The following is a 13275-nucleotide window of genomic DNA, read 5'->3' as shown; positions in this document are numbered from 1 at the left end:
CCATGCGCTTATCCCTATATCTGGAATTGACTATCAGATATAAGAATGCAGACACTCAAATTCGAATTCGCGACCTGAGTATTCGGTGATTTTCTTCTAACATTTCGGTGAAAGAACAACTTTACTAACAAAATGCTAGCTTTGTCATTCTCTCTAACCATACTGACGTACAATGTGAATCCTTTTAACTCACTGAATCAACTGGTCATAATTACCGAACGTTCATTTTGTTCCACTTGCCGTTCGAATTCGAGCCTTTTCTCGAATTCACTTCCTAAAGAGAGAAAAATCTTTCCGGATACCGGTATTGTTACCAACAGCAGGAAGTTGGAGAAATGGTTCTTCGATATGTAGAAGTCATCTTACAAGCAGACGTGCATATGCAACCACTATTCTGCCACCAACTTAAACAGTACACTTTCAAATAAGCTTTGAAGACATCTTCCTTAAGCCTCCCTCCGGGATCATCCTATGAATGGTGGTACAAAGAATCTATACTGTCAACCCTTTCCTAGTCAGTATTTCTCATCAGGTAAGCGACAACGCATCCCAGAATAGCACCGGCAACAACCTGCGCCAAGCCAAATGCAATGAAGATCAGATGCTCAATAACGGCTTGCCCCGGATCCAGCGCAGACGAACTTGGTAGGACAATTCAAATATTATGGCTCCTTTTTTTGGACTCGAACAATAGATATAATGGCAAGAATTGTTTTCTTAAACATTGAAGAGCTCTTTAATCTCTGCTGAAGCAGAGGACTGAAATAAGGATAAGGTTTATTTTAGCAGGATTTCAACTCAAGGCCTCTGAATAAAATAAAACCTCAGAAGAAAAGAATTCCAAGACTTAGAAAAGTATAGTTACTTTTCACTCCTTATGAATGAAACATGATCTTTTATCATTTTCCTTTAGAAGGTGGCAAAAGGGAAGACAGAGGGAGGAAGGGGAATTCGAGCAGTGGGAAAACGGTAGATTTTTGCTTACAGTGTTACAAGAGATGCAGTAGAAGTGCAACATACCTGAAGTGGTGTATGCCCAAGTAACTCACGTAGAGGTCTAACAGTGGATAACGGGTGTTCTGGAGGAAACTCACAAACGATTTGATTTAATAACTGCAGTCAGAGACAATCACAAATAACAAATCGTCAATCTATGATTACTCTGAATATGGTGCTACACATGCTAAAGCAACAAATGATACATGATCGTGACAGCAGACATACTTCAGCTTGTCTGCCAGCATGAAGCCTGACGCCTGAGGCATCATACATCACCTACAGATAAAGTATAAAGGCGAAAATGTGTGAAAAAAACACATGTTTAACATAAAAGAGAAGGCGTACGAATGCCATAAAACGAAACATGAGGATCAGAGGACATACAACGCAAGCCAACACAACTGCAATGGCAAATGCAGATCCCCCAGTTCCTTCTTGCAGACCTATAGCCACTGCTAGAGCAGTGACAGTTGCAGAATGTGATGATGGCATTCCACCAGAGCCTAGCATCCTTTTGGAGTCCCATCTCCTTTCCTTGAACCTGAGCTTCTAAGAGAGATGCAATTAACAGAGTGAGCGACTTCAATGCACCAAGATAGTCATTGCATGTATGAACAAATGTTCACACATTTGACGATATTTACAAACATCTAGAACACTACCCATCAATCCATTTTATGCATCAAGATTATGACGAGAAAGTTCCCATTAGAAGAACCATTTCATTAATAGGCAACATACTACAGTAGCAAACAGAAATACGAATACCTCTAACTCAGAAAAAAATACTAATGAAAATGCTCTGCAGTCTTCAACTTGAAACAAAGGCCAATCTTTTCTTAATTTTCTAGAGGTCAAGTTCGAAAATGTTCATATTTAATCAGATGATGCAGCACTGAAGTCCTTTCAGCAATTCCAAACGGATACAGAAAAAAGGAAAACATGTGGAAAAATGGCATTCGGCACAAACCAAAAGATACAACTAATCTTCCAAAAAAACAGGGTCATATAGACAAACGCGCTGAGACATGCAATAGAAACAGAGAACAAGTGAGAGATATCCGGACATATACCATTTTTATATCAATGGATGACTAAAGGTTACGTGATGATAATTATTCTTCGAAATAGATATTCTGATACACGTCTTACAAGATGTACATATTGACGTAAGTATGCATAACCAGACACTACCCTAAACGATTGACGATGATGTAAATCTTTCTCTGTTTGCGAAATGAGCTGCTGAAGAGCCGATTACAAAATCAGAGAGCAAATTAAGCTAAACAATCATCAAATTGCAGCAATTAATCGCAAAATCCAGCACATTCCAGGCAACCTAACACACCATATCTGTAACTACGCAAAAACACATCCTTATCGCTCAACGTATTTGCCCGTATGCACGCTAAGAAAAGAGGACAAGTAAATCAGGAACAACGAATCGTGCAAAAGCATTACAGATCGATCGATCGATCGATCGAGAGAGAGAGAGAGAGAGAGAGAGAGAGAGAGAGAGAGAGAGGACCAGGTGGTGAAGAGCTTGAGGAACTGAGCGAGGGCGAAGGCGAGGAAGGCGGAGATGAGAGGGAGGTTGTAGGGGAGGAGCGACGACTGCTCCGCGCCCGATGTGGTGGCCGAGGACGTCGAGGTCGCATCCCCCGCCGTAAGCACCTCGTCCATCGATCTCCCCGTCTTCTTCTTCGTCACGCGCCCTCCAAATTCGATCTCCGGTATGGGCAGAGCGTCGCCGTGTGGATTCCAGGTGGAGAAGACGCGCTCCGGTCAATCGCCCAACGAACCCCTCTCTCTCTCTCTCTCTCTCTCTCCAGATTCCAGCTGGACCTGGAGGACGCAACTGCAACTACAAAATGAGACAGAGAGAGAGAGAGACAAAAACAAAGAAGGGGCCCACACCGAAGGAACACGTGTGGGCCCACCGTGCTGCGTCAGCGAGATGGGCTCTATCCAATTGTCAATCAACGTTCAACACGAGTTTTATTTTAAAAAAAAAAAGAAATACTGATAATGATGATAACAATGATAAAAGCCACCTATAATTCAAACGATGGCTATAACAGTTAGCCCGATTTTTTTTTTTTTGACATAAAAGACTCGAGATTTATTTCCATGCGACACATTAACCTCAAATTTACTTTTTATGACACTAAAAATCCTAAATTTAGTTATGTGCCACACTTTTATCCTTCGTTAAGATTTTCATTTTCCTTTTGTTTCCTTTCTTCTTGGTCTCCACCGTCGTCACTGTCCTCATTGTCGCCAAATCAAGAAAGAAGACGGACGAGGAAGTTAAAAAGAAAAGGAAAACGACAACAAAAAAAGATAATAAGTTGACATATTTTTGCCACGTGAGTGTCACGTCAATATTATTTGTTTTTCATTGTTCATGTAGGCAGCCACATAAGATTTTTAACGGCATTTATTAACGAAATTTTGACAAAAAAAAATGAATATACCACATGAATATAAGTTTAGAATAAATATGTCACACGTCAAGTCTGGAGTTTTTGGTGTCACCAAAAATAATTTGAGATAAACTTGTCACATATGCAAGTTTGAAATTTATGGTGTCACAAAATTTAGGATAGTCATACGTTCTTTTTCTTTTCTTTTTTCAATGACAACAAACGAAGACCTTTGACTGTCGATGGGACGACCTTTTCCGCGTATGACAGAGCAGGTGGGTGACGAAGAAAAGCAAACAACTTTGGGGACTTTGGCTTGCAAAGACACCATACCAATCTCTTTTCCTTGGTCGAAGGAAGGTTCCAATGATGATTCTGCCGTTCAAACATACCAATCTCTCCGGGCAAGTCGCTTGTCAGTCGTGAGTATCTCAGTGGAAGCAAAGGAAAATTGCCGAGGAGCATTTCATCAAAGTTTGCGGAGACTCTGGATGGTGTGTTTCTCATTTGTATGGCCCGGTTCGCGCGCGATAATCCGAGAGGCCGATGATAGTCTCTCCATGACTCGAGCCGACACGAGTACGTCGGATAGAAGCAGTCCAAACTCAACATCGAGGGCCTTTTCTTTTGTGTCGAGCCGAAACGGGTACCGCTTGGAGTTTTGAATTCGACGATCATTATTTGGTAAAGTCGAGCAGGAGTCTTAAAACAGATTAGTACGGACATTATGTCAATCCGCTAGCGTTCGCGTGGATCGACTCCCGTTCTTAGCTCCTTTCTTCGGATTCTGAGACGAAAGGAAGCAACCATGACAGTCACAGAAGAGAATTGAATCTATGAATGGACTTTTGATCTAATAACTGACAGATCACCTCTGGCCATACATTTCGCTTTTCCGACGAGACCAAAAAAAGTCGGGGAAGTAAAAGAATGCACGATTCGAAGTTCTTTCGTTGCCGGCCATTTCTTCTCATTTTGTTTATCTACTGTATGTACCTAATCTGCAGCTGTTCTATTATTCACATATCCGACCATCAACTCTAAAACCTTCCTGACAACCTCAATGTCCAACCAAAACTCACCGGAGGTAACAGGGAAAGCCCCTTATGATAACGAGCCGCTGTGTTTGCTAGGCAATGGTGTACTTCGTTGGGAGTGTCGTTTTGTTGGGACGAGCGCGGGTTCCTCCACAACATCGTCGGTCGCAGAATCACTATCGCTGTCATCTTCACCTTTGAAAACCGGATGAATATAAGCAGCTTGTACAAAACCCTTCAAGTTCAAGTTTGGCTCCCTTGCCCTTTCCAATGTGTCTTTCATCATTGCTTCCTGGAACCCCATAATAAGAATGAAGAATGTGAACACTCAGGTTATATCTACTGTCACGTTGAACGCGCGAGCTCAGGCTAGAGAGTGAAAGAGAGAGACTAGGAATTATGCTGGTCCTGAGTTCTTGGGAAGTGAAAGAGAATGTCGGCGAAAAGGGGTGTAAAAGTTGGACTAAACAGCAATCATTCTACCAAGGATTACGTCGAAAAGAGATCAAAAACAGGAACCCATAAGGAATTGGTAAATTTGAGCGCCTAATGCTGGAAGCCTTGCGCGCAGAACTCTCAAAACCAGAATTGGTCCTGGCTAATGATATCTATTATGTAGAGAAAGGTCAAAACTAGTACAATGCTAGGAAAAGACATGATAACTATGAAGGTCCAGTTCACCAAAACAATGCAATCACTCGCACGCAACAAAAATGTGTAAAGAATTCGAATTCGACAAACCTGCAATGGGTATCTCAGGAAAGCGGGCTCGTAGCGACCTTTGCAGAATAGGTGGAACCATATGGTTAGCACTGGGAGGGTAATCAGAAGCGGAGTCGATTGAGCAGCTTCCTTTGTACTTAATAGCCCCATCAGAAGCAGTTGGGAAACGATCAATGCGACTATAATGCGCCCATGAACGTCTGGCCAGAAAGCTGCAGCACTCTCATATTCTTGATTGTACACATTTATGATCTACAGATTCACAAAAACAAGAAATAATCAGTAGGAAGAAAGAGGTATTCCCCGTCCACTCATTAAGGATTAAAAATTCGAGTGAATGCACTAAGAGACACTGTTCTGCTTTGCCTCTCTATGCATAGGAAGTTATACATGACAACATAACTGCCATACAACGCGATAAATTCGTAAGACAATCGTTATTGCCATAGCGATGTCATAAACACCTGAAATTTCAAATATGTAAAATCTGGATTGGCTTTTCCTGTCTTCATTCCGAACTAACTCTATTTATTCACACTAATAAATGAGCAGAAATATGTTCCGAACATTGGATTGCCTCATCAGTTCCTCCATAATACCCCAAAATCATCTTATATACAATATTAATTCCAATTACACATTGAGTTACCTGGTGGCGATACACGACATAGGCCAATCCGAAGAAGACCAATATAAACGGCAGAAGGATTGGAGACACCACAGCATACACGAGGCCAAGCAAAAAATAGAGTTGAATTTGCGGTTCGCCTGTGTTGAAACCAAGAGTTCCCGGGTCCATTGCCTCCTCCCTGTCCTTTTCAGTCTTGACCAGAAACGAGTTTTTCAAGTGGTACATTATCAAGGGTTTCAATCTTAGTATCTCCGCTGCTACTCCAGCCCAACCATCAACCATTATGTAAGTTATGAAGAAAGTGGCCTTCATCGGAATTGAGACGCCGATTGTCTTGGGAATCCTGCACAAAGCGACATCATTTTTTTGTTCTGAATTACAAATGAAGTGGCCCATAATGGGCTTAGCGTTTTGTTCCTACCTGAATTGGTATATATTCCTACCAGGAATGTACTCATTGCCAAACTATGAGATTGGCAACATATCCTACCAGTAACAGCATAAACAAGCCCCAAAATCTAATCTGCCAAACAGTAAAATACGTAATCTGACAAGGCGTTTGTATGTATGACATGGACAACGTACTCATTTGCCGACTGGTGGATAAAGTTATTGAGCTGTTGAAATGCAGTTCCTGTAATAATGCTCCCAAGAAATACATTTATGAATTGAAATAGATAATATCTTGTTGCCGACCTCCTCTCCAGTGTAGATGTGCTTATAAATCCTTCAAATTTAGACATCAGCATTAATATTGTTGGTAAAAATAGGAGAAATATCTTCAAAGCAATTCCAGGAAGGAAACCCTGGATGAATGATTTTATCGCTTTCCTGCAAGAAAGAAGAAGATGCTCTCATTTTTTTGTGCAAATGTAACTTGAAAAACACAAGCAAACAACCCATTAGACAGAGGTAGGTACTAGCCAGAGTGACAAGAAGAACAAAGAATTTGCAGCATTCTAATATCATTTTATTCATAATCAAATGACTTTATAACACTATAGATCCTTTCGCATTCAAACATGATATTTGAAAAAGTTAAGGTATTTGACCTAATAAAATGGAATTTTAAGCACAATACGGTAGATTGAAGAAAAGATACAGATCAGAAACTAAGCGAAAAGTCATTCTTGACATGTCGCCATGTTACAAACAAATAAATATTATCATGAAGATAAGCCATCACAAACACAAAATACTACATATGTCATCTGTTGAAAATTGAAACAAGCAGGGACTCACACTTCGATAATGGGCCTTAGAAAGGGTAAAGCTTTCTCGATTCCCTCGATGTTAGCTAGAGATTGCACAAGAGCAATGGGGATCATGAAAAAGAATGTGAGAAAGAAGAACGCAACAGCAACCATAAGCCTCCTCACAGAAAGGGAGACATATGGAATTGCTAGGTTAGCCCAATAGACGTCACGCGGCTCTGGAGCCCATTCTGTCAACCATACAGATGGATTACGGGTTTGTTGTGTTTGTGCACAGACAGCCGCACCCCAGCGTGTCTTGAACGAAACAAAAGATGCCGGCATGACAGATTTGGAGCTGCTTATAGTATTCTCTTTCTCCTGGGCTATCTGAAAGGCAATAAACAATAAAGAAGGTTAGAGAAAAGAATTGTAACATGTGAAACTCCAACTCTGGAAATACTGATGATACCGACAGGTTATGTGAAAGATGGTAGCAGGATAATAGTCTGGGGCATGAAATGGGAATGACTTTCCTTATAATATGGAAAATTACCCAAAAACAGGTTCTAATTGGAAATACTGAGAAACTTGTTAGGGGACAGATAATGGGCATCGATGCTTCGGCAGACAGGTGCAATGCAGGGGGAAGATATCGGCAGCAAGCTTGAAGTGACAAAAAATTTTGCAATGTGTCATGCAGTCACCATTGGCATCATGCTTATGAGGCATCAGATCAAGTGAAAAAGATTGTCTAACAAACCAACTTGAATTGGATGGCAAAACACAACATGCATTAGGATTCAGGAACTGGTGAGGCAGCTTACTTCTCTTGATATTTTTTCAATTTTTGAAGTATAGAAATCAATTGCATCCATTCTCTCTCCCCAAAGACCAAGAGTTCCAGTCTGCACATAAAAAACGAATCAAAATAGAATGAGAGAAAGAAAGAAAGAGATCATTTTCTTGTTGATCAAGCATAATCAACGAGTTGTCAGAGACAGAAGTTAAATAAATAAAAAAACTGAAAGAAGCTTACGACGACCTAACCTTTGTGGTAGGCCTTTGGGATTGATTTCTGGTGTACTTAAGTTGATAGTAATCAAGCCAGTTCTGCAATTTTTTCTTCTCATCAACTAAGTTTGAGAGCTTGTTTGCATTGTACACAACCTGCACCAAAAGTTCTAATTAGAGTGAGCTGTGGGCAAATGAAATGTCAATGAAAATGCAGGTTGCAGTATATCCAGGTTACATGTAATCACCATCATCAATAAATAAAAAGATGAATCAATTATAAAGTTGGCCTGACCAGGAGAAGTAAAAAAGTTTCACACGCAAAAGTGACAAAACTTCAGTAGACCAGGGCACGAAAATCAGCATGCCCTCCTCCATACAAAGATTTCATGGACAAAAAGAACAAAGTCTGATAGAATCATGGATGACCAAAACTGCTTTCTCAGTATGATCAAACCTGATGTGTGAGATAGTGATCCGGATGGTTGACCATAAAAAAATGTTCCACAAGCTCAGAAACTGATTCATCAGGATCAGGTGGCACATTCCTAACAAGTACCTGCATGAAAACACATCCATATGCAAAATCAAAACCAGATGTACACAGTCACCACAAATAGGCAAATATGCGCCCAAAACCTAGGAGTCTCTATGTCTGAGACAACAAGGAGACGAACTGCAGCAACATGTAATTTAGTAATCCTCATAAATCATGCCACCTATAAGAACAATAGTAATCTGACCGTGAATTGGTCTGGACGCCTATGTTCTGAAGCAAGAAAATGCAGTCTCATTGACGCAACAATCTCATACTCCCTTTTCAAGACATAACACGTCCAGAAAGTGAAAGCATAAGCCATGACCAAATGGGTCCAGAATCTGTTTTAAATAGAGAGAGATGTAAATCAGTTATGTGAAGAACTCAAGCTAATAATTGACAGGTCTACGAAGTAACTAAAACAAGTAAGTCAGCATCAGAAAGCACGGGATACCTGTGTGAGCCATTTGGTACATTTGAGATAGAAAGCTTGTCTATGTCACTGTGGGAGAATTTAGAATGCTTCAGGCTGCCATTGGTCCAATTGACAGGAACCATGACAGAAAATGCAAGAATGGTTATGGGACCAAAAATTTTCAGCCTGCAACAGGAAAATAATAACGTCAGCATAAAACGACAAAAAAAAAAGGATCCTGTGAAAATGGCTTTCTTTTTTTTCGTTCTTCTTTTTTAATTTCAATCAGAAAACTCTATATGTTTGTGAAAACTAGAAAGCCTCGTAGTGATGTTGCAGTTGTTTCCAAATTTTTAAAGATGCAAGATAATTCCTACCAAAATGCGATAATCAGCTTGGATCAAGAAACAACATAAAATTCATATTGGATATTAAATCCACAAAATGACCTGCCAAATTCATTGTCTGCTTAGTCAATTATAAATTTATCTTCTAATTGTATTGAAAAAACAAGTTGCCAAACAATATTTGGAAAGTTACCTGCAAATGCCATGAGTAATAGTAGTGGATCTAAAAGCTCAGACCAGGTATGGCAATGCAAAATCGATCTCAAAAGACGAAAATTTCGATGATGTCAAACAAGCACACATGGATGCAAAACTCCTATTCTAAGTCTTCAACAGATAGCTTGCACGTGAAAAATCCATTGATTTCTCAACGAAATCGTCACTCTTAATCAGAGAATTACGTATCGCAGAGGAAAACTACACAAGGCACATAAGGGATCCACGCAACCATACCCACTCAGGTAGATCCTCAGGTAAACAGCAGAATCCAGTCCAGCATGATCAATTAGCTCAGGTTCTGGCATCCGTAATGCCTCAGGCATCCAGTTTAGGAATCTCAGATATGATCTGAAATCCAAGTTCACAAATTTGCTCACAAAGGCGTTGGGGCGTAATGGACTGCACCTTAAGCCCTTCAAGTACCATTTCGGGAAGTAGACCCTATCATTGAAAGGTTGAATCCGGAGGATGGCAAATGCTACAAAGAAAGCAACTGCACTGAGGATGTTGATAGCAGCAGCAACTCCTATATCACTAAGCGAAGCCATAGGTGCATTTCAAAGTAAAGAATGCATCTAATTTCCTGCAAGAGAAAACGAAAATGTAAATTCAAAAAATGAACCATTGGCGTCGATTAGATAAAATTACAAAATTGAAAAGAAGAGAGGGAATCTGTAAAGAATTGCTAGCAGATTATTGAGGCCATTCTCTGCTAAGTGGAAATGTTCCTCCATCGCTATGTATTACAATTGATATGCAGATAATGCAGCTGATTCTCAAAGGTTGAAATGTATGCAGTTGCATCATCCACTTAAAAACCATGATCGGATATCTTAGTAAGATATTTGGAGGCCAGAAGCGCACTAAACAAATAAAAGCAGTGTATATTAAAAAAATGGGCAAATTGGATAAACAACGAAGAGCGTTTGCAAATGCTATGAACAGAAAGGAAACGATCATCAAGCACAGAAACGTCCAAAATTTGACATCAAGAAGAACGTAAGTTTCATCATGGGAATTGTAGTGACTTTCACAAGGAAAAATATCTCCTTTGCATGCTAATTGGTCGATAAGACACGCAGAGATTCTACTGCAACATAATGTGCGGCTTGAAGAACCATTCCTCCGTTTGGGTCGCCTAAAAACTCCTGGAATTTGGGAAATCAGAGAAGCAACGAGGCCCAACAAATCTACAGCTACCCGACACATGCCAACCCCACAACGGCACGAGATTTCATTTGCCTATAAACGAAAAAAGCAAACGACACCTTACCAAAAAAAAAAAAAAAAAAAAAGCAAACGACAATAACTTGACACTGGATACCTGATGTTATCAACAGCAGGTATCAACATTCACTCTCCGATCACCCCGACACTCGCATACGGCGGGAGCTGAAAAAAATCCAGCAGGAACAGCAAGAACCGCAACCGATTGAAGCAGAAGGGCAGCAGCGAGCAAAAAGATTGATTCCCAGAACAGGGTCAGACGTCAGTTGCAGCTACAAGAGAGAGAGAGAGAGAGAGAGAGATGGGGATCGGAACCCGTGTTGATAATGTAATGAAGAAAAGGGAGCGAGACAGAGAGCGGAAATCCAGGTTAATTGATCGAAGACGAAACGAAAGAGAGATGGGTCGAAGTGGCACTACTACGTTGGTGTTCTGTAACCGACAGTCGCATTCCGTCTCGCATTGGCAGCTTTTCAGTTTTTAATGTTTTCCCATCTTCTGTGCTCATTGATTTGCTTAATAATTTATTCGCATTCAATTTGCGTAATATATTAATGGGTAAGAGCGGTTTTTAATGCCGGGGTGCTTTTTAATAATGTCCCCAGAACCAGAGGAGTTGGATAATTGGTTGTCGGCAATGGAGGCCATGTGAGGACAGAGGGAGGAACAGGGGAAGGGAGAGACCGAGAGAGTGAATGTAACGGCTACTTTCTCTAATATGAATTGAATCGTACGAGTGGGGCCCTGGTGAGGTTTCTTTGACAAATGGACAGATGCTTTTTGCTTTTGGACACTCCTTTTTTTTTTCTTTTTTTTTTCTCGCTTTTGCATGGGATTGACTTTTTGGCTTTGTTGACGGCGGCGAAATTAGCTTTGTTGGCCGAGACCGAATTGGTGTCCCGTACTCCGGAAATCGGAGCCGAGCAAGCTTTCCGAGCACCACGACTCGTATAGCCCTCTTGGTAAGGTCCGCTCGGTCCGAGAGCGAACCTACTCTATCATTAGAGCCATGTAGTGTTAAATTTTGGGGAAAGAACAAGTGCCACGGCTTTTGAATGACACTCGCTTAAGAGTCGTGATTTTTTTTTTTTCGGTCATTCGAGTGCCGTAATTTTTGTACGAAACACACTTGAGAGTCGTTACTTTTTATCCGGTTACTTGAGTACTATATAACTTTTCGTAAATTGCTTGAGTGTCATAAATTTTCAAAAGCGTTCACTATGAGTGTCATGACAGGTTAGATTTCTAGCACTTGGGTAAATGTTAATAAAAAGTTACGGCATTTAAGTGATTACTTAAATTTTATGGCACTAAAGTGAACGATTTTTTAGAAGCCGCGATGATCGAAAAGAAAAGGTTATGGCACTCAAATGAGCGGCATTTGTGATTTTATTTATTAGGTGGAGCCGATTGCTCGAAGAAGGAAGTTTGAATATCGAACTAGATTCAGCTAAAAAACCACAACCCATCTAGTACTCTATGCACTATCGTTGGTTCTGTTTGTCACATCATCCATTGATAGAGTAATTGACATGAGTTGATTAATGACGTGTTGCAATCGCAATCTGGATTGAGTCTAGTAAGTACAAATTTACTTTGAAATGTCAATTTACTGCTTCAAATGAAAGGAAAGCATACTCAATTTCAAAAGGTAAATACACAAAACAATCTCATAAGAGATTAATGTTTTGACACACAAAACTATATCTTTACTGTGTGGTTTTGACTTCCGCTAAAGAGAAAATAGTATGCGAAAGAGAGGAATACGAAATCTGTGTACATTTCGAGATACATACATATATGGTAAAGAGTACACAAGCCTACTTATTAATGACTGTTTAAGGCAATCAAATTGAAATATGCACGATAAAAAAGATGTATTCGCGTAATATTAAGAGATACGAATAATCAACGGAAATATCATAATTATCCTCAACATACAAAGTCCAGAATATCCGTGATGGTCGGTTTCCATAATTTTTACAATACTATAAGTATAACGTAAAGTCGGTTTCTACGTTTGTTTTTCTTTCGTCAAGGTCATAACATGCCGAATCGTGTTGCCTGCGGGAAAGGAAATTGACCTGCTCAAAATCCTCTGGAAAAAAAAAAAATTCCTCTGGAAGAATCTTTACGAGGAAAACGGTGTCCGAATTTGGGTCGGAACACCTTTGTCTTTGCAGCTAGGCAAGGATTTTGATTCTATGCGTCTATAATTTGGGACATTGTCATGTGATCTGTCAATTGAATTTGACAGATCATTCGAAGCTCCCTTAAGCTTGAAAGTGACGGAATGGTCTGCTTTTGGGCCAATGCTAGATCACACGATTAATTTTCATCTTAAAGCAATGATGAGCTTTCGGGGGCTCATTTTTAATTGATCATATGCTAATTAATCATTGTGGAATAAGGCTTGGTCAATTAATCTTTTTTTGGGGATGGACATGCAGACGATAAATGCATTTTGATAAACAAAATTAGGTGATTTTCCGACAAGCTACTGCCA

The 13275-nt window shown here is 40.1% G+C and overlaps 2 protein-coding genes across 9 annotated transcripts; both read right to left on the bottom strand.

The window, feature by feature from the left end:
• Positions 1–279: 279 nt before the first annotated feature.
• On the bottom strand, positions 280–2883 carry LOC115750858 (uncharacterized membrane protein YuiD). Its single transcript, XM_030688459.2, has 5 exons — positions 2528–2883; positions 1384–1540; positions 1225–1275; positions 1021–1113; positions 280–571 (listed from the first exon to the last, which is right to left on the bottom strand). Exons 1-5 carry the CDS (start codon positions 2680–2682, stop codon positions 512–514), a joined length of 516 nt encoding a protein of 171 aa, XP_030544319.1. The 5' UTR covers positions 2683–2883; the 3' UTR covers positions 280–511.
• A 1189-nt stretch (positions 2884–4072) lies between these two features.
• Positions 4073–11263, bottom strand: LOC115750854 (CSC1-like protein At3g21620). Of its 8 annotated transcripts, XM_048282203.1 has the most exons (13): positions 10867–11261; positions 9777–10125; positions 9016–9162; positions 8767–8902; positions 8481–8582; positions 8060–8179; positions 7837–7917; positions 7059–7399; positions 6402–6647; positions 5835–6159; positions 5204–5437; positions 4518–4754; positions 4073–4463 (listed from the first exon to the last, which is right to left on the bottom strand). In XM_048282203.1, exons 2-12 carry the CDS (start codon positions 10088–10090, stop codon positions 4530–4532), a joined length of 2271 nt encoding a protein of 756 aa, XP_048138160.1. In that variant the 5' UTR covers positions 10091–10125; positions 10867–11261; the 3' UTR covers positions 4073–4463; positions 4518–4529. The 8 variants fall into 8 exon arrangements, with proteins under 8 accessions (XP_048138160.1, XP_030544308.1, XP_030544309.1 ...); XM_030688448.2 differs by having other exon boundaries at positions 4073–4754; XM_030688449.2 differs by having other exon boundaries at positions 4073–4754; positions 10923–11261.
• Positions 11264–13275: the final 2012 nt, after the last annotated feature.

The sequence above is a fragment of the Rhodamnia argentea genome, chromosome 7 (genome assembly GCF_020921035.1).
Source record: "Rhodamnia argentea isolate NSW1041297 chromosome 7, ASM2092103v1, whole genome shotgun sequence".
Classification (NCBI taxonomy): Eukaryota; Viridiplantae; Streptophyta; class Magnoliopsida; order Myrtales; family Myrtaceae; genus Rhodamnia; species Rhodamnia argentea.
This window is presented reverse-complemented; position numbering and strand designations above follow the sequence as displayed.